A 24,771-nucleotide genomic window follows, 5' to 3' on the forward strand; every position below is an offset into this window, starting at 1 on the left:
TTTCAGTTTGTTGTGTTTTTTGTGGGACAGAGGATTCACTCCAGTAATGTACACTGCATTATGCAAGTCACTGCTGAAATGCAAAGGAGAATGTACTTCCTTCACAATTACAATGACGGCCGGTTTGTTTGAGTAGGATCGGACGCCAAGAAAGTTTGTCCGTGACATCCATCAAGCTACAGACCCACTCGAATCTTGTCAGTCTCCACACACAGTGAGATCAGTCACCTTTGCACCGGCAAGGGTAGATGGTTGGTCTTCAGAGAAGACCCCAATGACACAGTAACACTGGCTGTTATTCAAAAATTGTCCATCTCACCCCACCTGTCAGAATCCCACAAGCTGTACTATCAATAACCAATATGCTGCTCCTTATCTGATTGATAGTTGGACCGAAATGGTGCCTAATTCCTTTTATATACTGTAATTCATTCCATGTCATTTCCCCATGGCGCCGCCAATGTATTCCTGGGAACCCACTCACATCCTGACATTAGTGTGGCGCATGCGACTGGCCATGATTGCTCCCTTCAACCAACGGTGTTGTGCTGACACTTGAGTCAGAGAGTGTGGGGGCCCCCAAAATATCACATTATTCATTCACAATTCTATAGGCTCCCTCTATCATCACTTCTTGCCCAAGGCCACCGGCAAAACCTTTAAAGTTCAAAGCCATTAGTGTCAATGGGCATCTCCCATTTAGTCCTCGCCTTACATCAATTTGTGAAATTAAATCATAAGAGTTTGCCTTTCTGCAGTATGTGCCTGACCTGCAAGCAAGGTCCAAGTCATTCACGGCCGGATGAGAATAAAAGGGCTGTACATGTACACACCCTCACGCAAATGCTTTGACCTTTATTTTTAGCCGTGTAGACAAATGCTTAATGGCAAATTGCTAGCCGTAAAGTAACATTTCTTTACTCCATTGATTTTAAAGGATGGTACCTGTACACGTATCCACTTCAGCTCACAAAGGTCAGAAATATCAGACAAGTTGTGGAAAGACCAGTGAATACTTCAAATCCCTATGCAATAGATAATTTGATGTCATGATGCATTCGCAGTAAAAATTTTCCGAAAAACCTCTTTAAAGGACAAATTATCTGTACCATCTAGCTGTATCCCTATCTGTACCAAGGTGCGATATCGTGTATTTTACAGCATAGGGTCAAGTACTTTTCCAATACTGTCACGATACCACAATTAAGAATCATTTCAGATGAGATACACGTACTTTATCTGTTTTCTCACATGTGACGGTTGAGTCGTTTGAAGCACTTTTAGAGACAGCGCTAGTGATTATTACAATAATGGTTACAGAGACAGAGCCACTTACGTTATTAAGATAATCTTGTATAGGGGATCCTTTTCCCGGGGACGAGAGTGAAATTTGGGCAAGTTCATCACAACGGACATTCCGCGGGTTCATGAGCACTCTTAATCACTTACATATTCTCCGTATGGACCAACCAGGACACAGGCCGCATGCCTGTAGATTTACGGTGGCTGCCCAAGTAAAGGCTAAAGCCTTCGGGTGTTGTTTTAAACAACCAGCCCATGGTAATTATTCTGATTAATCCATTCCACGCACAGAAAACCCAAACAGGTGACAGGCAGTACACTCTCCTAGACAAATGCGAACAGACAAAGGTGGCTACAGATCCAAAGTTTTTTTTTTGGGGGGGAGCTCATTTTTGGGGGGGTAAACTTTTACTTTTCAAGTAAACTTTTCATGGCCTTTCTGAGAGACGAGGCTATATAATGCATGCTTTTGGCAGGATGGGAATTGAAATAGACCCCCAAAAAGCAATCCCTTCTCATTACAAAAATTGGCTCCACTTACAGAGGGTCATAGCCCCTACTGCAGTCCCCCCTCCCCCACTAGATCCACCATTTTGCAAACAGACATAGGCACGTACTGCGTGTGGCCGGCAGAAAGATTGCTACTCCACTGAATACAATCCTTTCACCACTCCTGTCGGCCAGTCCTGAGTTTTAAGTCAATCTTCTGTTCTGATGGGTTGACACGGCCAGATTATTGCAAAACTGGCTTTGACGTGAGTAGATAATATGTCCACGAGGAACATAAGATAACAAGTCTGCTGTGCATGTGCATTCAGTGTTATTGGGTACGATAAATAACACCTCTAATATGGCTGCCATGTGTAAAGGCGCTATAACTCCATGTACCTTACATTGCGTACGGTATAATTATTCTCTTATACTCAGTGTTCTTTCTTATGAATTACTGTGTCAGTTGATCCGTCCACTTTTATCATAATATGGAAAAGCATGGTCAAATTGCACAGTCAAAACCACATGTTCTGTGTGCCACACACCTAGGTGTAAAGCACATAGTATCTTTAAAGCTTCACATATTGTACTCTCGAGCAATCTCTGATATTCTAAAATCCAAGGTGCCAACTTTTTGGCCTTTTTTTTTCTCCTCAGAATTTGACCTGTTCCGAGTGCAGGCTTATCATGCAATATGCATGAAGGGTACTGCATTTGCACACAGCAGCAATCCTTCCATAGATCCATCGGAATCTAATCCCCCTATCGATTGGAGCTGAGCCTGTCGAGTTGAAGAGGTAATCCTGAGACACTTTTCCGGGTACTCCATCTAAAAAAAAAAAAAAAAAAGCGGGGAGAAGCTCTGCACGCAAACTACAGCCAGTCACCTCAGCCCATCTCAGCACTACATTTGATTGCTTTGGCAACTGGAGGGGGAGGTGTTGGAATGTGCATTCCTAGTCATGTATCATAAAAGACAGACACTATCATGGGAATTATTGCCTTTACCAACCTCTGTGGGTGAATTTTTTTTCTCCCACCCTAGACTTAAGAACATAACTAAGTTTGCATATGTAAATGCACTTGACGCACTGTGGTCATCCAACTTTATCACATTTTATGTGAAAGAATATGTGTCAAAGCAACAAAAAAGTTCCTTTTAAGATGGGGCATTTCTTCTCGTCTTTTCTAGGGGAAGGGGAATTTTTTTTCCTGAGGCCATCACTGACAAATTCAAAACCCAATGCAGTCTGGGCCAAACGCACTGGATCTGAACTTGTACAATTTTTCCACACAACATCTGGGCAGGGGACTTATTTTAGATAGATAACACTTCCCGAGCTTAACGTGTTTGGGTTCTACGAAGTTCTGACTTTCAAGGTGTTGAGCTAGATGATGCATGAGGTAGGCAATAACACTTTCACTCACATGTGTGCATAGAGAGAAGAAGATACCTTTTTTTTTTTATCTGAAAAGTTGCCCTGGATTTATATGTCATGAAACTACCGAAGGCCAGGACAAACATAGGTCGTGTTGTAGTAATACACGAACCGTAGGAATTGGGGCGGGCAAATCTCATCCAAAGCTCTATGTGTCAACAGTGCTTAAGTTTGACAAGGTGCTACTTGCTTTTCAATGAAATCAAGTGTCGGCTGATGGAAGAAATAATTGGCATCCAAACCATCCACGGAGATTCTCAATGCTGCTCTAAAGCAATTACTACGGCAACCGCTACCCAGCTCATTAACCACAAAGCTGTGTAAACCTACATACATGTGTTGGTGGTGCTTGTGTCTTTTTATTTTGAAGATCTGTTTCTGTCATTTGTTCCCCAGCACGCTGGAAAAATCATTCTAACACAAAGGCATTCATCCATGGATCACTACTTCTTTGGGCACTCATAACCGACTGGCAGGTGTTCAAAATCACACAACTGCCCGCATTTACACTTTAAATTGCTTTGAACTCTGAAATGGAAAATGGTTCATGCCTTTTCCAGAAATATTCAGGTCATTTCAAGGACATGGAGGGGGGGGGGAAATTCCAAGCAATTCTGGACAACAGGCTCTGTGATCCTCAGGAACGCTCACTTTAATTTCCTCTCGTTTGTAGCCCCCCCCCCTCGCACCCTGAGCAGAAGTCTATTGAGGCTTTGGGACATGACTAGCCAATCCTCACGGCGGTGGAGCATAACAGTAAGGATTAACGAGATATGAATCATTAAATAAAACGGGGATCAGCTGAGATAATAAAACACTCAAGACACAAAGGACAGGTTGCATGAGGGAGAGGTGTTGAAAGAGAGGGAGGAGACTGGTTTGGCATGCACACTATGGATATTATGGCTTGCCAAATACGCAATTACTTCACAGTTAACTTTGGTGGCATTCACATCCATTAAACTGCAATTAAGAGTTAGGAAGGTGCCTTGGGCCCCTACGAAGCTCAAAATGGTTGATAAGGCTCACCTCAGAGGCACCTCCAGGATACGCTTAAATCCCTTCCGCTTTATATTTCATTCCTGATATTAGGGCATTTTTGTACGATACTTCGACTCCGCGCATGTTAAAAAATGAACGATAAAGCCACCTAAATAAAGCTGGTTCGTAAGTTGGAGAAAAGTTCTTTTACCAGCAATATAGTTTCATTTACTCAGTGTTAAGTGACTTTTAGCCGACTATCCATATGTGAAATTTGGGAACAACCAATTATACGGAAAAATCATTGCAAAATTTAGCAATTTATCCAAACTGAATAGGTAGATGTTTTTGTAGAACTTGGTGGAGTACTTGTACATAGTAAATTAGCGAAGTAACAGTCACTGACACATTGACATTTTGTTAGCTTACACTCGTGAACATTTTAAGCTTATGTAGTTTGGAAACGTTGTAGAACAACCAAATATGAAGCAGTGCTTATGTTGAAGAGGTACAGTACATGTACGTACATGCTATACATCAATTTCTGAGAATACAAAGCTCTAAGACTTTGACGTTCATGTGCATACTGGCCCTAAATGGGCAAAGGGTCACTTTTTGTCAAGTCTGCTAATTTTCATTCTCATCAACATGATACTAGTAGGGAATATTTTTTTAATGCTTTTTGTGGGTATTAATGTATCTTATTTAAGTCCAACCCACAGTCAATATAAAACAATAAGACCCGCTCCAAAAAAAAAAGTTCTTGCGACAACTGTGGCAAACCAAATCATTTCAGCTAACATGGTATCAGAAGAGTGACCATGATCAAATCTGTTTGCTGCCAAGTAGGACTTGATTTTAGCAATTATTTGGAATTAATGGCATCACTGTTTAATACAGATTGAAGTTTCTGAGGAAATGCCTATTGCCTACTATGCACAGAAACGGGAAGCCCCTGCTCTCCACAAATATCCCACACTGTTAAGCCTCCTTACTCGTTAATTTGGTTGGAATATTTTGAAAAACCAACCAGATGGTAAAAATTCCACATGTATTCCAGTACCCGGAACCCAACAATGCGGTGAATTGTCTCAATAGCAATTATATTGGATATTGAAACAAATTTGTGTGGGCAGTTGGTACACAGATCAATACTGGTATCGAAGTGTAGCGATGGAGCCAAATCTAAGCAGACACCATTACTGTCAATAGGATGGCCTCACGGTGATGGCTGCTCATTCCTCTGTGGTCTGTAGCCAACTGCCCTACTGCTTCCTAGGGCCTTGCTCTTCCCACAAAAAGAAAAAAAAAAGGAAAATGAGGTGCGAATGCTATCTTTCATTCAATGAATAAAGTACCAGGATTTGGCCATAGTTTTTCTCTCCTCACCCTTATTGGCAAAGATCGCTGAAGAGGCTACACAGGACTAGCCAACTGTGGGCTAAAACTTTGGATACAAAATGGCCGCCATAAGACAGGAACATGCATGTAAAACAGACTGCATGTATCATGGAACATCAGAGCTCTCCTGTTTCAACATTCCAGGATGATATAAGCCAACCTCTAGCAGTAAAGCCCTTGTATTCCAAAAGCTAGGTGTCCTGAGCAGTGCTTATAACCAATGTAGGAGACATTTCGATCTCCGAAGTGGAAGCTGGGAAACCCCTGGGTATATTTTCATGGGTGGTGATAAAGGGATGTGTATTTTGCAGGGGACACAGGTACTATAGGACAATGTCCCCCCATAATTTTGTTGTTGAGGAGCATGGCCGTTAAATGTCAAAACCTCCTTTATCGCATGATTGATATACTTCAAGGTTGATAACAATAATGATAATAACAATATTGTAACATGATGTTTAACATAATATTTGCTTAATGCTTTTAGGGACGGCCCATGACACTGACACCATCCCGTAGGATCTGACTCGATGGAACTGCTGGGAAGGGGGCAGAGATGAGCTCAAGTCTACACTGACATGCTGCTGTGGGATGTGGTCTCAGTGACATATGAAAGCTGAGGATCCTGGTGCTGGATAGGAAAGAGTGGAAGGTGGCGACCAAATCCAGAGATATGTAGGACAGGCTACACCTTCATGCTGCATCGCAGTGCTTTACAATGAAATGCATTCCTGGTAATGGTTCATTGTTACATGTACGTGAAAAACCTTGGGCACGCTCACTAGTGCGATACGTACGGTGCGTCGATATTGGCACACCCTCCACCTTTATTGTTAGTTGTATACACACATAAGCAAAGTATTGTGCAGTTGGACTCCCATTACTACGGATCTCCAATTACACGTGAACGTCAAGTTGCCACAGTGTTACTTTCCTCACCTCTGTGACCCTTGTTTCCAATTCCATTCCAGCCTGTAGACTGGGCCTGGGTTGTCGTCTCTACCTGGTTTGCCAGAACATTTGTCTGGAGTTTCCTCCTACCTCTAACACTGAACATTGCTTCACTGTCGTTGTCTCCAATAGGCCCTTCAGAGAACAGTTTATAATGGACAGGGCTTTTAAATCAATCGTATTCTGATCTTCAAGGGAAGGAACCATTTCAGAAGTACCTTTTCTGGTTTCATAGCATTTTTAACAGTTAAACAGTATTTTTCAGATGTGACTTTGAGATAATTAATTATCCCCTACCAAAAGAACCAAACTTTTAACCTCCTTCAGTTCCAAAAGTACAAGAAGTTCAGGATTTCTATGTGACAGAGAACTCTTGTATAAGATTTTTGCTGGTAGTATTCAAAGGCCATTCCTGAAGCAGTAAAATATCCCTAATATCCTGATGATTCCGTTTGCTTCCCAATAAATGGAACGTATTCATGCCTCCTCCACTTTTCCTTCCAAACCATCCCTCTACCCCCGCTCACTTTTAACTTGAAAGTCAGAGTACAACATACACGTGTGTACACGTACCAGAGTAAGCAAGTCTCCATTTCGTGACAACAAATATTTACCCACGGGGACCTGATCAGAGTACCGCCAAAAGACCGAAGAATGAAGCCTCCCCCCCCCGAATGTTATCACCTTTCATCTTGGCATGTACATGTACTCCTTTGACTTCAGATATGTACCGCTACGTTACTCTTCTGCTCATCCAACCTTGCTCCAATCTGTAATCAGCACTCTCCATTTGTCGCGGACCGCATCGTTAACAGGATTTTCCAAAATTACCTCCGCCAGTAATTACCCCGGGCTGAATCCAATCAACTCCAGACAAATGACATTTCACTTCTTAATTTGACTACTTTTGCTTTTTTTTCCCTCCTTTTTTTGGGGAGGGGGGGAGGGAGAATGGGTTTGTGTGCATGGAAATCATTTAAAGTAATAATGACATGTCCATGTAACTCAATGTACCAATCAGTGCACAGACCACTTCCATTTCTTTCAATCATCAAGCCTAATTCGGTATCCAATTCTCAAGTCTAATAGTCTTTATCAGGCTTGGATTTCTTTTGTGGAGGTCAGGGCACATTCACAGGACAGATGTCTTACTAAGAGGCAGCATGATTCACAAAACCCGCAAATACGTGCACATCAGTTCTGAGCAACTGAACCACACAATGCTGAGTGCTGTGTGCGATACTGACACAGCTTTTTAAGAATTTATTTCAAAAGCTCAGAGATGGTGGGCTTTGCTGGATATTTTGGCCTCTCTGTTTGAGTAACAATTTCAAGATATGAATACATGAAGGTAGCTTGCTATAGACAGTAGCTGTAGCTGTCAATGACACATGAATGTTAAAGGGATGCGATGGTAGGAAAGGGCAGCTTGCAAGTATGCACAGCTAAAATTTTACATGAAAACAAAAAAAAACACAAGCAGAACTTTCTCTTTCCAAACTGTGCACTTTTTCCCCTTCCACAGCTACTCCTGACAGCTAAAAGCATTCTCAGCTCAACCACTCCACAGTTGAGGAATTCTTTCAGCTCACTAAGAATGCTTGTGAAAGAAGTTTGTTCACTGACTGGCTACTACACGTACATGATATGCACATGTACTGCATCAACAAGGAAAAACCAAATTAAAAAAACAGGAAACCAATCATATAAAAACGACCCAATATTCTGGTAAAACCTTGATGCAGAAGCAATGGTACATGTACCACTGACAGCGTTAGTCCACGACCGCATTTAGGATTCTCTCATGAACTTGGAAAATCTGCATTCTGGCATATATGTAAAAACTCACACAGACCTTGTAATGCACTTTGAGACTGCCAGGCCACGAAGTGACTTCAAGGATTCCAGTTTAAAAAGTGACCATAAAATGGGCTCTTCAATGCAAGTTTGATTGACCATCTTTACAGTGAACTGTCATCATGCCAAGCTGGATGGAGTAATTACACTGTAAAAATCACTTCACTAGGAGTTTTAACGACTTTTGAAACGAGCTCTGAATGCATGCAACATAGGGTCTGAGGGCATTTTATGGCCTCAAGACACTCATTTTGGGCTATCGGTACCTTTCAAAAACACAAGCTTCCCCGCTTTTTTTAGCCCATCTCTCCCTACCATGAAACAATTTCGATGAAAGGCTACTGCTAGTAAAACTCTCCAAACACTCGGTGTGAGTATGTGGGCCATACTTCCCCTGAACATGATCACACTGGCTTTTTTGACCCATCCAGTCTGCCGGATTCTTAATTAGACAGTGATGCTGGACTGGTTTAGGCTTGCTCTTTCCAACACAGCAACCTCATCCATCTTGCTCAGATAAGGGGGGCCATCCTCTCGGTATTTATTGGTCTCCCGGCTGGGAAGCATTAACGGAAAGGAGCGGAGGGAAAGATAGGGTTGGGAAAGGGGGGCCCAATTAGAACAGTAAATGACACCATGCCACATAAACGAAGACAGCCATACGGTAGCAACAGAGAACAATGAGGCTGACAACTTGAGTGACATAAGGGAAGATACTTTGCCTCACCAAAACATGCTTTGAATAGTTCCTGGGTATGTGCCTCACTAAATATTGATTCTATAAGCATTTATCGCTACGGTTTGGCATTTTTGGGCTGGCTGGCTGGCATGGTGTGATCCTTCATTTTCACAATGAGGTTGAGAAGCTGGGGCATGACACACTAAATAAGAAAATGTTAATTCAGCGCAAGCCATGTGGTTTTCCATTTTTTTTCCACGAAAAAAAGCTGGTTCCTAAATTCTATAACATACATACAGCAATCAGTGAGTCATGTTCAAAAATCAGAAAATTTGAGCTCTATTTTCAATTAGTAAATAATCAGTCCAACAAGCATCATGCATCTGCAATGAAGATCAGACTGCTGTAAACTGACACTGCTACATGTGCCTCTGCACGGGCAGCATGCACTGTAGAGCAGAGGGGGGGAGTCAGGTTGGCAAGGTAGTTCTTTCCTCGCCTTCCACCTCTGTGGTCCTGGGTTCGATTCCCGGCCCAGTCCACATGTGGATTGGGTTTTCAGTCCCTACCTGACTCTGTGAGTTTTAACCAGAATATTCCTCTGGGATTTTCTTCCCACCTCTAAAACTGTAACTGCTTCTTACTGTCTCCCCTTTACTGAAGTTGGTGAATGTGGGTCGTTGGGCGGCTGCCCGAGGCGCCCCTGTATGCCATCGGCTCAACCATGCTTAAATGTATTCATTGTTCCATGCTTAATGTCTTCATTGTACAGAGCATTTGAACATATCTATATGAAATTTGCGCTTTATAAATGAATAAATTATATTATAATTACAGCTCCAAAATACCGGTATCCTGAAACTGTCTGGATCAACATCTGGCAACAGCAAGCACTAAAACCCTTTTCGGGCCGCACAAGGGTTTGTAAGAATAACAGCTGCCATGCAACCTGTCCTGGTAGTTATGACCTTGAAGCAGGAGCTAAAAGGCACTGGTTACATTTACAAGTTCATTGGCCTTCCAGCCGTGTTGGGACTCCAGGGTATGACTGACACGAACAAGGACAAGGTAACTTTCCATATATTTTGTGCTATGTCCATATCCCTGTAATTTTACTCTTTGCAGTGCCTTTTATCACGAGCAGTAAGTATCCTCAGCTGTCAGCACTGAATAATGCAAGTGGGCAAATCTCCAGTTCCACAATGCACTGAGAATGACAGCACAGCCTGGTAAATCATCCGATGAGTGCAGGCACAAGAGGGCGCTTTTGAAGTCTCCTGGGATGTGGGTAAGCAGTGGTACATACCCTGCTATATTAAACCCCATATATCCTCTCCTCTCCTTTCCCTTTTAAACAAAAACACAGAAATCCTTTCAACAAACACATTTCCAGACAAATCTCATATTTCAATTCTTTTCAAAACAGAATCTAAAAGCAGACTTGAGCAATGACAGTATTCTCCACAAAGCGTGTTCACAACATGGCCATCAAAGAGAAAACTACCGGGTATATAGTAAACTATAGTCCACCTGTACTGACTGAACAACCGACAGAATGTTTTGATAAACTCACATCTGCACAAGCACATGAAATTTAACACCCAGTTCAGTGAGATGCATTCTCTTCATTTTTAACAACTGCTAGCTTAATTAAATTTTCCATAAGGGAAAATGATATTGCAAAACATGCTGAACATATCTGTAATCAGTGCAATTAATCAGTTATGGTGTGAGGTACACTGTAGGCTTATACCACGTCTGGTACACAGCGTACCACATGAAAGACAGCAGCTGCACCACTCAAGGTAGTTATACCTGACCTGGCTTGTTGTTTGAGGCCAATTAACTTTGCACCAATTCCACAGTTTGGCACTAATGTACGAGTGGTGAAACTAATCAGCAGATAATCTTGTCCCAACTGATCAAGCACTGCATGCTCGATGGTTTCCGTGATCTTGAGGACGAAAATAAAATTCACACCCTTGTATGAGTTTGACTCGAATCTACAACCTCTGGGGTCCATGGACATACAGTGACTCTGGTGCCGGCTGCTGCACTGGGCTTAAAACAGCCCCGGCACTTGGAAGCAGGATGTTGTGGGTTCGAATCCCACCAGAGCAAGCTTGTGTATTCCACCCCTGCAAGCTTTCAGAAAGAAAATATTCCGCACAACAATGGCCAAGGGTGAACCAACTACATGTAGTCAGATTTACATCTCCACCAAATCAATTTCCATCAACATGGGTTAATAAGTCTTCCTTGGTTAAAAAAAAAGTACAGGGATGAATGCAGGATAGATGCCAAGATGCTTCCAAACACAACACAGACCCTTTGGCCAGTTTTACAGAAAGTAAAAACTCTGCCTTCTCCAACAATGGAACTTGTTGGTTCCTCGCTCTCTAACCTACTTTAGAGATTCCATTACATTAGCTCTCTCATTCAATTCAGCGGGAGAAACCTTTCCTCACTTTCTCTCTGCGTCCATAAAGCTGCAGTTCAAATCCAAGCACACTACTCTCAGCAGTGAAGGGGGGGCTGGAGAACACAACCTTGACCATTCTCATCAAGGTAAAGGAATGTTTACCCACTTCCGATGGACAAAAGAAAATGTCTCTTGAATAGTTGAATAGAAAAAAGAGTAACTTTGTTTTTTTTCAGCAACATACATGTACATGTAACTATACATGCAAGTCATTCACACTGTGAGGAAAGCTGGCATTAATGCCCAGATCTTCTTCCTCGAAAAAAAATTGCACTGTCAAAGATCGTAGTCTTGCTGGTTAAGTTGAAAATATAAACTCACGCATCATCTTCCTCTCTGGTAAACCTTGTAGAGCATAAGTGCAAAGCTGGGTAAACAGTAGATTTTTTTGGTTGCCAGCAGCTTCCTTTTCTCCTGCTCACCCCCTTTGAAAAACTTTTGTTAAGCTCCTTAATTTTACAGACATCAGCAGGAGTCTAAACATCCATCCACTGTCTTGAAAAAAGTTTGCTGTGAAAAAGAAACGAGAAACAATATGGCAGCCTCCTATTGAGACACAGCTATGTGGGGAAAAAACTGACTTTCTTCTGCTCACTGCATTATGACTTATCGCCATATGAAGAGCATGGCCATACATGTACATACAGTATACATGCATTTACTACTTAGATATGAGGCCCAGACTTACATGTGTCTGCATGATTTTAAAGATCCAGGCTGCATCAGTCACTGTGACCAGTCTGCTGCACTTGGATATCATGCTTCCTGTGCTAAACAACTGTCACATGTAGGTAGTCCGAATTCTTTTACATGTACATGTAGGCCTATTCACTTTGCACACTACTTTTATCAAAGGAACTGCCTGTGTTTGAAAAACTGCACTGTTGATGTGGCATGAGGCACGTACTGGCTTCACCTGCTGAAAATGGCGACAAAACTCCTGCCAATACTTATCCGCAGCATTTCATGTTAGGGGAGAGAGGTCCAAGAGAACGATGTGAAAACATCGCTGTGCTACTCTGAGGACAGAAGACCGAGACGCATTGATTGAATTGATCTGCTACATATGTACGCTAAGTGCAAGTTGCTCCGGAGAAATTTGTGAGTGAAAAGCAATGAAATTAGGCTCTTTGGCTGTACGGAAGCATACAATGCACACCGGCGAGTCCAGCTGCCCTACTCTTTCAGAATGCTGAATGAAAAATGGAATTTGGGGTGTCTTTGTCACCACCACAGTGAGGAGCTATTGAGCGGGCCCAGAGGGAAGTTAATAACTGCATGACAAGGTAACAAACACTGCTCACAGAAATATAATTCACTTACACAGAGGAGGAAAGAGGACACTAGACTTCTTTGAAAGACTGAGAACATGGTTGAGGCCACAACAATTCTTCTGGAATTTGAACTTTTGGAATTTGGCTCTTGTTCAAATACCCATCAGTTTAAATGACACACAGGTATTACGTCCGCAAAAAACACAAGTTAACTTATAAATCACACAAACTAAGACTCCCTCCTAGCTCTACCGCGAAGGGGGGACCCACAGGCTAAACACTGGAAACACAAATACACCCAGGGATGGTAATCATGTAACATTCCAGCTGACAGATCATAACAGTCAAAAACACATCTCATGTAACAGGGAGTCTTAATTGATTGAGGTTTGCTACAGTAGCTGACTAATTACCCCCCCTCCCAGCACAGCTTGCGCCTGTGTAAGCAATGTGTCATGCAGACGCCTAATTAATTGACAAGACAGACCTGTTTGAATGATTAGTCTGAGCAGTGTCCTGGACAATTTAAACCTCCTTCTCCCCCCCAAAAAAAATCTCCCCCTATGATGGAAATAAACAGGATATCATCTTAAGGCGCCTTTTTGTGGGAATATCCCTTGATTGTGTAAACTGAAACAAGATGTGAAAAACACCTCCACTCTCTGATTGAAATTATCCATCACACACGCATCCAATTTGGCATAACTCCCCAACAGGACTGTTCACTTGGCAGACAATAATCTGGTCTGAGTGCATGCCTGGACAACATTGGCTTATCTGCTGTCCACTGGTATTACATCCAAGTAAACCATCCCGGAATAAGTTAGGTTTAGCATCCAATGAATGACTGTCTTCTCCAACAGGTTTAAAGGGGATAAACTGCTCAGACTTTACAGTGGCAAAGGAGATTAAACACTGACAGGAAAGCTACAGGGCATGGAAATACTTCAGGGGAAGTCTGAAACAAGTTTAATGATATTTTGGCAAAATTCTGTTCAAAGATTATAATCAATTACAAGTGTGTGAATTTATGCACACATGAAAATGTGCAAAGTAGAAACAATCAAGGGTCCAATTTTGTTCATCTTTTCCAAACCCCAGTTTACCCAGTAGAGCTTCAACTGCTTCCCCAAAACCAGCATGTCTCTCTAATATCCCTGGATTAATTGCACTGAAGCTACATGTTCTAAAGAGGAAAGATGGTGATAAAAATCCAATACACAGGAATTTCAACAAAAACCAAAAGGGTTCATACCTATATGCAACCCTCACCAATCAAGCAGAGTTTTCTGAATAGGGTCTTCGAGACTTATGGCTTTGTACCCGAGTGGTGCTTCTTTTGATATGATCCAGTATCGCGAGAATCAATTTTCTTTATTTTCTCCCAACCTTAAGGTTTTTTCACCTCCATCCTCTTTTTTGGAAAAAAAATTATTTTCAGATTTCAAACGGATGTTGGACAGGCCTATACGGCACCTAGCACACCACACAGGAAGGGCATACCATACTGTATGTGTAACTCCAACCAACTTTCAACTTTACATGTTTACATGCACATACATGTTTGTAAGGCTAATTAGTTTTGGTGACTGAGGAGTGGGTCAATCTTGCATACACACATGTATTTTATACAACAGGAAACCTTGAGCAACAAAGTTGTCCTTGTGGCTGGGGTGCGTGACTCCCAATCACAGGCTTGGGGGTTCCAATCCAGTGAGCCGGTTTACATGCTGTGACTCTGTGCAAGGCACTCTTTACACTTGCCTGTCTCCAGCAAGAGCAAAAATGAGGGTCTGGGATGCGTAGAGACAACACACGCACCAACACTAGCTCGTGACTGGTTTTGCCCACTGAACAGGGCAATAATGAGCCAGTTTGGTTTTAAAAAAAGCAATGTCATCTGAAAACAAAGCAAGTGCAAGTCCACCTTGGGCTGCACTGACTGGACAGACCTTGCACGTGCATCCAAATGACCTTGGATTGCTTCATTTAGAGCATGTGCTATTGGAATACCAAACTGACTCAATGTTAAAGGAACCTTGTAAGAGGGTTTTTAGTTGTTCCCAATCTCAATTGGGAACAGCTATTATTTTCGTTGAAGTAATTTTTTTTTCATTTTTTTTCTTTTTCTGCTTTTTCACTCTACAAGGTACTTTGGCAATTATTTTAAGTCCGATCAATTTCAAACTTAGTATAGTAATTAACCATCATCATAAGATGTGCCCCGAAACTTTTTGTAATCATGGCGTCATCAGGGGTCACGTGATCTCAATTCGAAAGTTCATTCTTTACAGTCTAATAACTATTAAACTATTTGACTGATTTAACTCAAATTTGGTATGCACATAGTCAGGGATGTGTTATAGATGAAAATTGATATCTTGACCTCATGTGACCTCTACATCCGGTTTGACCAGAAGTTGTATTTGAAAACAAAAATCATCATATCTCGTGACTTATAACATCTAATCAGATCAATAATTTACAGTACTGTTGAAGTCTATGGACAGATAATTGTATCACAATATTATTAAAATACTTTTTGTTTTCTGGTTATGATGTCATCAGTATTTTTTCTTTTTAGACTAACAACTGGAAAACTATTGGCCCGATTGAAGTCAAATTTGGTAAGTGGGACTTGTTATAAATGAAAATGGATATTTTGCCCTCATGTGACCTCTAAAACCAACTCGGAATGCAGTCAGGTGACCTCAACTTCCTGTTTGATCGGAAGTTGTATTTCAACACACAAATCATCATATCTCATGAACTATATGTTCAATTGCAGTGATAATTTGTTTTCCGTTATACATGCCACTTTGGCAATTATATTTAATCCAATTAATTGCAACCTTATGATACTCACTGAGAGTCATCAAAAGACAATAAAAAACATTTTTGGAACAGCAATGTGTTTGTTCACAAACACATTTTCTCTAGTTATGACTTGAATACATGTACATGCACACTGTAGCATCGCTTTATTTACATGTTATGATGACCTTCCTGCTTCTCCGATGCAGTAATAAAAGGTAAAGATTTGGCTTTTTGGATTTTGTGCTAATGAAGATTTCCATATTTATGAGCCAAAGCATGATGTCATTTATGGCAGAACAGGAGTGTCTCCATAGCTTGTGTATAATATAATTCCCACTTTTCTCAGTGGTACATGTACATGTTCTTGGAGCAGGTTCCACTTCACACTTGGTTTTCAAGTTAAATAACTTTTTGGATGATTCTAGTGGCCAATATTTCCATTAAAAATTGTTGGTGGATGATTTTGAAGGTTTGATTATTGGACCGTTCTTATGCTCTTCTGACAACATCAAAATAGCCCCTTCATGCAAACACTGATAAAAAGTTTTCGGGCAGCCACTGCATGTTTCCCTGAAGTGTAAAGTGCTTTAAGATCGTCGATATGGTGGGCAAGCAACTTATAATAGCATTACAGTTATCATTAGGTGACCTGGCTCAGACTGCATCATCTATCAGTTGTGCACAATTTCTACAGCATCAGCTTTGTACATAATGCACATAGCATGAACAAATAGCCTGCACCCTGAGGTATGCATTGACTCTGATGTTACAATAAAATCAGTTATCAATTACAAGCAATTTTGCTTTTTGTAAAAATGCCCTACGGTATGGTATTTCTTTCACCTCTGTCTCATGAACAAACGAGGGTGGTTGCTATTTTCGACAAATAACAGTTGGCTGCATCAAAACTTGTTCTTGTACAATTACAGAATAGCCTGCTGAATCACCTTGTGTTTGTGACAAATAGTACATAAAATTACCTCTTCCATATGACAGCCAGGAGAAAATCAATTTACTTGGTATTTCCCTGTTGGTTAGTGTACCCTTTGATATTTAAAATTACACCGCCTATACAATATTTTTTTTTCTTCCCCTGAAAATCAAGAGTTCATCCTCTTCTTGGATAAACACTGCCCAAAAGGAATGCCCCTCAGGGCCCACAAGTCATACAAGAAGTTCGCTTGATTTATACAGGAATTCCGAAAACTGCTCTTCAGAGTGACATGGAATGCCACACAGAATCTCTGGAGAGCTCAGCCCAAGTGTATTTTTAAAAAATTTGAGCATGCCAGGCATCAAAAATAGTTGAGGTACATATTTAACTGTCAATTCGAAAAAATATAAATATATGTGGACTTGAATGAATGTGGGATGGCTCTAGCACTGTGCAGAGAGCTTTATGGCCAGGCTTTCCATACATCATCATTTCTCTGCCCCCAGGAGTCATAAATTTGTCTGTGAGCTTGTCTAGCCTGACAATTCTATGTAGTGGTCTGCTGCCAGGCCCTTTGATGTTGGCCATTGGGGAACACCAAAGGCCTATTGGGAATATCAGTAGCAGTCAGTGATAGAGCAAGGAACAGATGTGCAGTAAATGTTGTTGGCCTCGTTGTGTGTACAGTGGAATGCTGCTGTAATGAACAATGCCATACCTAAAAATCGGGTATACCAAACACTCTCCCTTGGTTCCCAAATTTTCTGTGTACTTTTACCAAACATTACAAATTTGTTTTAAATCAAAGAAACATATTTAGAATCGATGATAACGACTGAAAGTTTGGGAAAAATCGCACTCATGGTGGAACAACACGGCCTTGGCCAACGAGTATCGTGCACAGTCAGTACACCTATCGTTCATGGGCAATGTACAATGCAGTGCATGTATGTACAGGTACACGTAATGTGTGTGGGTCTACAGGCGGCCATGTAGACCGGCTGCTGAGTATGTGTATGCAGCACTGCCGACTCTAGTGCAGAAAACTGGTTATCACTGGTAACCGCTATACATGTACATACAGTATACATGTAAGTGTAGTACTATAAAATAGCTCACAACAAAACATACCTCACAACAAAACAAAGAAACAAACAAACAAACAAACACAGACCAACCACGTGCACTCACAGTCAAGGACTCAGTGCCTTCGCTGGCCAATTGATATGGTCACATCATACCTATGACTTAAGACCTGAATGAAACAAGTTTTGAACTCCTGCTGATACTTACAGGCATTGCCGTCTGTTCCTAGGATCTGCTTGTATCCACCATGGCTCAGCACTCGCAGCAATGTCTGGGCTGTGTAGGCCACTTGATCCTGAAAACGTAGGAGATTCACACAAAAGCCTCCTGAGTGACGACAGAAGAAACTACTTTTGGAAGGGACAAACTAACTTCACAATCATCCCAAAATAAACAGCATGGAGCCACCCAGCCCACTTTTTATTCAGTCAAAGACCCTTGACTTGAGTGGGCTTCATAAAAGTTTCGATGATGTGCTGGGGTGGAGGGGTACATGTAGCCTACATGTGAGTATGTATGTGCATGTAGAATGGCCCTCTGCAACTTATTCAGTTTAGATGGTACATGTAGCCTACATGTGAGTATGTATGTGCATGTAGAATGGCCCTCTGCAACTTATTCAGTTTAGATGGTACATGTAGCCTACATGTGAGTATGTATGTGCATGTAGAATGGCCCTCTGCAACTTATTCAGTTTAGATGGTACATGTAGCCTACATGTGAGTATGTATGTGCATGTAGAATGGCCCTCTGCAACTTATTCAGTTTAGATGGTACATGTAGCCTACATGTGAGTATGTATGTGCATGTAGAATGGCCCTCTGCAACTTATTCAGTTTAGATGGTACATGTAGCCTACATGTGAGTATGTATGTGCATGTAGAATGGCCCTCTGCAACTTATTCAGTTTAGATGGTACATGTATATATACTTGATGATATCAAAAGTCAACTTGTGTTCCCAATGGTGCACACAGTGCGAGAACATGTGGGCAAGTAACGCTCATCAATTTGTGGTTTTCTTTTGTTTCTGCAGCGTCTCAATTTGTACTACCAAAAGTGTGATTGGCTAAAAGTTTGTCAATTCAGGGAGTCAAGTTGGCATAGTGGTTCTTTGCTCGCCTTCCACCTCTGCAGCCCAGGTTTCGATTCCCAGCTCAGTCCACATGTGGATTGAGTTTTCAGTCCCTACCTGCTTTTGTGGGTTTTACCCAGAATATGCCTCTAGGGTTTTCCTCCCACCTCTGAAACTGTGACTGCTCCTCAATGTCTCCTCGCTACAGGTTTCTTCAGGCTTGCGAGCTACAGTGCCAAGGACACTCAGTTGAGGAATTCTTGGTGTCATTACCAGAAATTAAAAAATAAATCGAACTGAAATTGACAAAGACTGGTGGAAATGGTAGAGGACTGCAACCCCACGTACACATAGCTTTGATCTTGTCAAAACAGAGCGCATGATAATGGACCTGTTCCAATGTACCAAGCTTACAGCCCTCTGTGGACACCCCCCGCAAAAAAAAAGAAGCTTGAGAGAACATTTAGTAATATCCCTCAACATTTTTAAGGCTTGAGACTATTTAAGCCAATCTTGTTCCCTCCTGCCTTTTTTATACCTACATGGGGCATGTCCTCCCTCCCCACCATCCCATCACCCAATCCCCTTCCCCTACTTGAAATTTCAAAATGTCCACAACCAATATGTACAAGCCAGGTTATTTGCCTTTAGTGCCCCCTTGAAAAAAAAAAGCGTGGGTGCCCTCAGAAATGTCACCCTAGTTACGCCACTGCTTTCCCTGCAACTTTGACATCTTCCAATAATGTTTAATGTTGCCACTTGCCACTCTTGGGAGCAAAAAGTACACTAGGAACATCTTGAAAGAGGTTTATGTAATGTTACATGTATCAAAGCGACTGAGTCGGGCTCATTTCAGTTGAACATTGAAGGAATGCACTATAAACCGAAAACTAACATCAGGTTTCAACCAGCACAGCACAATCCAGTGAGGGAGTTATGTTAACTGTTGGGGACTACTCCATTCAACTGGTTCCGCACTGTGTGGATGTTTGCTTTGACAAAAAGCACCCGAGTACCGATGGAGATCTTGGCAGGAGCCCTACTGATGAGAACAGCCTTCACTCCTCTTGGCTGGCCCGAAAATTCAATTTATCCCTCCCGGTCTGCCGGTGGTAGTCTTTCGATCAAAATTCCACTCCACCAAGCATCCCACCAATTGACACATGGGCAAATTAATGAAAAATTCGTACAAATCATTAAACAAAATTGCCGGGGCAGGCCTGTTACTGGAAAGTGCACGACCCTTAATGAGCTAAAGGCCGCAGTGTCTCTGAGAGTGGTGTCTGTCCAGTGCACGTGTGTGCACAAGATCAAACTTTAAGTCAAATAAACTGCCGGATGAATCAAATCCGTGCGCTGCAAATATCCACATTCTTGTAAATATTTTGAGGAGATTTGTCACTCGTCGGATACTAAATGAGCAACATTCAGGGGGGGGAGGACTGAGACACTATCTCTGAGTGTCAGCTCTCGTGCATGTGTGTGGTATTTGGAATCAGTGAGAGAAGAGGCAAGAGGAGGCGGGAAATGGCTGACAGCCGGACTCACTTCAAAAAATTAATTGCAATATGATTCTGCTGTGCTTTTTCCCCTGACATTTGAAGAGAGACAGCCGGGCGACAGGGATGGACATCAAGGGAGCATCATGACTTGTAGCATCAGGTTCAGGCTTTACAATACCCAACGGGAGAAATGGTAGATGTTTCATCAACCCCAAACAATACCACCATGTGAACTTGGAGGCGACAGGGATGAGGGGAGGAAAAAAATTCACCGCCGTGTTGCTCGTGCAGGTATTCCTTAGGATTATTCAACAAGGCACGACAAGAAGTTTACCCTAACATACCGGTGACAATACCCATGCCTCCAAACTCTATGAGAATATCAAAGAACTCCCTTTGTATTCAGAACACTCCAACTGTTACACGGTGTGCGATTTTGATTTGAGTCCTCTGTCAGGGGTGATTTAGTAATATTGTGAGTCCCTCCTTTTACTTTGTAATACGTTGTATGTCATTTTCTCGATGCATTCTTTGTAAGTGCACCTTGTGTCTCGTTTAACATAATTTTTAAATTTTTGTTGGCTATTCTTGGCCATTTTGGTGCTTTTTTTTCCATTTTAGACTGATGTTGACTTTACATCTTCCTGACCAAGTGTGATGTCATCTCAGGACAAAAACCAACGTAACAGCTGGGTAATTCCAGAAATTAGGGGTCCCTTTTTTGTGTCCCTGTCACATCTGACATATGACTTTGTAAGTTCAGACCACATTTTCTAATTTCCAAGAGTGAGGAATTAATGCAAATTTCCTGCCAAACAAATAGTGATAGTTTGAAATCAATACAGGCTATTCACAAAAGTGCGCCTCCAAGAGTTTGTAACGCATTGGCCAATCACAACGCTCAAACTTTGTCGATCCTTTCCAAACGTGCATTGGGTCGACAAATTTTGCGCACTGTGATTGACCAACGCGTTGTAAACTCTTGGAGGCGCACTATTGTGAAACACCCAAATTCCAGCGATTTTTCCATGTCAAATAACAAAGGTCAGATGTAACAGGGACACAAAAAGGTCACACTTTTGGACCCCTAATTTTTGGAATTACCCAGCTACCAGTGTTTCAACACAAAAATTTGCCAGAAGTTTGGAGATTTTGCTGTCTTAAAGTTTCCCTTCATTGACGTCACAAGCCAGTGAGCAGTTTTCTCACAAATGTTTATGATGAGCAAATGTTTCAATGTTTCTGGGTGTACTATTCTGCAAGATTAACCAAAAACGGGCATCAAATAGTTTCAAGTGTAGCAAAGAGGAAAAAAATTCACACAACATATATTTCCCCATTGAGGAAAATTCATTTCACAGATCTTTCAAAGTACACATTCCACACTTTGACATAAGGAACGTCTCTGCAAATCATGAATCCAAAATACAGCACTATGAAGATATTTCATTAACTGTGACCGACCATCTCGCTCTCCCACAAGAACACCACAAACAACTAATCTCAACACAAAGTGCAAGTGAAACCCACGACACACACTTTAGTTCTGTCAGTGCTTTCATGGTTAACTGGCACACGGTGAGTTTCAAACCGGTTGGGGATTTGAGGATGGCTGACGTTTGTGGAGCTACATTTCAACCATCATTGATAAGAAGTTCTTATGAGAACTTTTTAAGCGAGTGACAGAAAACGGCCCCGGTCGAACCAGCCCACTTTGACACCATGGGTTGCCAGTTAATATTCACACATATAAAGATTCACATTCCTCCAAGCAGTGTACAAAAGTGCAACGTTGAACTTCAGCCAACGCTCCAGAATACTCTGAAATTAATTTTTTGAAGGCACTTTGGCAAATGCACATGGGGCCACTTAATGGTCATTTTCGGTTGTGCGTACAAATGAGATTGATTCCTTGCCTCCAGACCAGTAAAAATGGCTTTTCATTTCCAGCTGTGATCTGGCTCCGGCAATGACACCTCTACAGACAACAAGGGAAGGAAAACTCAATTCCTTTTGATTACATCCAGTAGCAATATTCTAGAAAAAAAAAATTAATCAGAAAGTTCTAGGGGTAGTGTTCGGTGGTTTATTATCATGGGCATAAATCTTGCAGAGGAATGGAGGCCATATCCCTCCCCGCACTTCTTGACTTGGGAGGATGGGACATTTAATCACACCACATTCTGGTGGTGAGACACAGAAGAGGTACTTTTATCTTTCAAACAGCAAAACTGAGAACAAGCATAAACTTTAAAAGAACACTTGTCACACAGAAGCCAAGGCACATATTAAGTATGAAGTCTAACTAACACATGAGAGTATATGTAAGATGAAGCTCTTCATGCACAGTTCATGCATGTACATGTACCTTAAGTGTCTCACCTGGTGTACCTTGGTGTCAATCCCTCTCCCCTTCTGCTTCCCTCCCCCCCCCCCCATTTACTCTTGGAGAACAAGAATCCTCTACTTCTGAGAGTGGTATGTACAAACAAAGGAGGATCTCCATTTCTGGTTCCAAACATGGAGCCGAAACTTTCAATTCTGGCACAAAGTCACCTACATGTCAGCCTACAATGTACATGTGAGCCTACGCGCATGTACATGTATAATTGTCAATGACAGAATCTCTTTGCAACAGCATGGGTGCATTAAATGGGTCAACCTATAAAATTTTTGTCCAAAGTGTGACATTTTTCTGTCCCTGTTACCTCTGACATGTATACCATCTAACAAGTTTGACAAGGGATGTATTACTTAAAATTATCAGGTGTCTGAACGGGGATGAACAAAAAAACCCTGAAAATATTTTGTGATGAAATTAATCATGGGGAGATTACTGCGAGCACGGAGTGCAAAGCCTTTACGGCGTGGAGTCCAGGGCCCACTTAAGGGCCGCGGAAAATTTTGGATTCTAGATGGCTGTGGTGCAATCTGAGGCAATTCATGGGCCCTTTGCCTCTAATATTGAAGCAAAATCTTCTCAATTATAAGGGCATTTCTCATTTTATTTTTTTTTTTTTTAAATTACTCTGATTTTGTTTTACTAATTAATTGAACTTGTAAAACCTGCGATGTAGTTCGTTCTCCTTTCACAAGCTTACTTAACATTGATACAGCACCAATTTACCACTACAGTGGAATGTCACTGTACCGAACACCGCTATACCGAACATTCAGCTGTACCAAACATCGTCCTTGCCTCCCAATATTTTGTGCACAAAACCTACCGAACATTATGTAGTTGCAAATCAACCGAGATTCGCCACAGCATGCATCAGAGATCGTTCCTGAGCAGTAGCTTCATGACTTTTAGGATAAACTAAATATCAATTTTGTAACTCAAGATTTAATAAAAACAAAAAATATTTAACATATACATTTCTAAAAACCTCAAATGTGAATGCAACGGCTACCCATCACAAAAACAGCAAATCATGGAATCACAAGAGGGTGCACTTTGGTTAGACAAGAGAGGGCACTATTCAACATGGCAACGAAACGTTCAGCAGTTAATTTCGCTATACCGAACGACCGCTGTACCGAACATTTAGTGTGGACCCCGTCGAGTTTGTTATAGCGGCATTTCACTGTATTCCCCCCCCCATAGTACTTGACCTTTATCTACCAGAAGAAGAGTCCCCACTTTTCTTTTTTTTTAACATCCGTGCCATTTCATTTTTACATCAAGCCCTTCCAAGTTTGAAGAGTGATGTCTTGCTTGCACACAGGGTTTCCCACCACATTGGAGTACACGTTGAATGGAACCTTCTTTTAATTAAAGTGCCAAGTTTCTCATGTGCTTTCCAATGCTTTGTCCATTGGGTTGGAAACACTGCTGATGTACAGGTAGGGGCCTACACTACATTACGAACTAAAGTTAACGTCTCAAGTGTCATTCCTTTTAAAACGTCATTTACTTCAACAGAATTTCTTGCGACAAACCCCGGTGTGAAGGGAAAAATCCCAGAGCGTTGCACTTCTGTCAAGGGGCTCATGAATATGGAATGAAAAAGAGGGCGCACCATCTGGGCTGATGTCAAAGGTTAGACAGCCCACATGGCAGCAAAATGCTTCTGCAACGTCACCAGGAAAAATTGACAGACGTCACAAAATCATCGCATATATATTTTGGACCGGGGTTAATGGAAACGTACAGTACTTGATGAAAATGTGATAGGCACGGTCACCGGTGTTCCAGATAACAGTCATGTCTCATTTCATTTCATCAGACATTGTGAATTAACTCAATGCTACTCACTTCAGGGAATAAGATTCCCCCACTGTGATCTAATGGCTCACATTTGGTAGAACCTGCCGTATCCCTTTTCCCCCCAGGTGCTAATGTGCCTTCATTCTGAACACTCAAGGTCTCAGTCCTGGAAACAGTGAAAACTTTGCTTCAAGACCGCACATCTTGCTGCAGAGGCGGTTCCGATAATCCTATTAGAGCTTCTGCTTTTAACAGCGTGCTCTGACAAAATGGGATGTACTTGGTTAATC

At 41.7% G+C, this 24,771-nt stretch overlaps 1 protein-coding gene across 2 annotated transcripts in view; it reads right to left on the reverse strand.

Moving 5' to 3' along the window:
- The window catches only part of ilf2 (interleukin enhancer binding factor 2), a 103,612-nt gene that overhangs the window by 37,876 nt on the left and 40,965 nt on the right, over positions 1-24,771 (reverse strand). For both annotated transcript variants that reach the window (XM_022231351.2, XM_022231348.2), the window contains exon 11: positions 17,903-17,990. In XM_022231351.2, the coding sequence (XP_022087043.1) occupies positions 17,903-17,990 (88 nt within the window). The remainder of the gene's footprint in view (positions 1-17,902; positions 17,991-24,771) is intronic.

This window comes from Acanthaster planci, linkage group LG08, assembly GCF_054643075.1.
Source record: "Acanthaster planci isolate LZ-2023a linkage group LG08, COTS_SCS, whole genome shotgun sequence".
Taxonomy (NCBI): domain Eukaryota; kingdom Metazoa; phylum Echinodermata; class Asteroidea; order Valvatida; family Acanthasteridae; genus Acanthaster; species Acanthaster planci.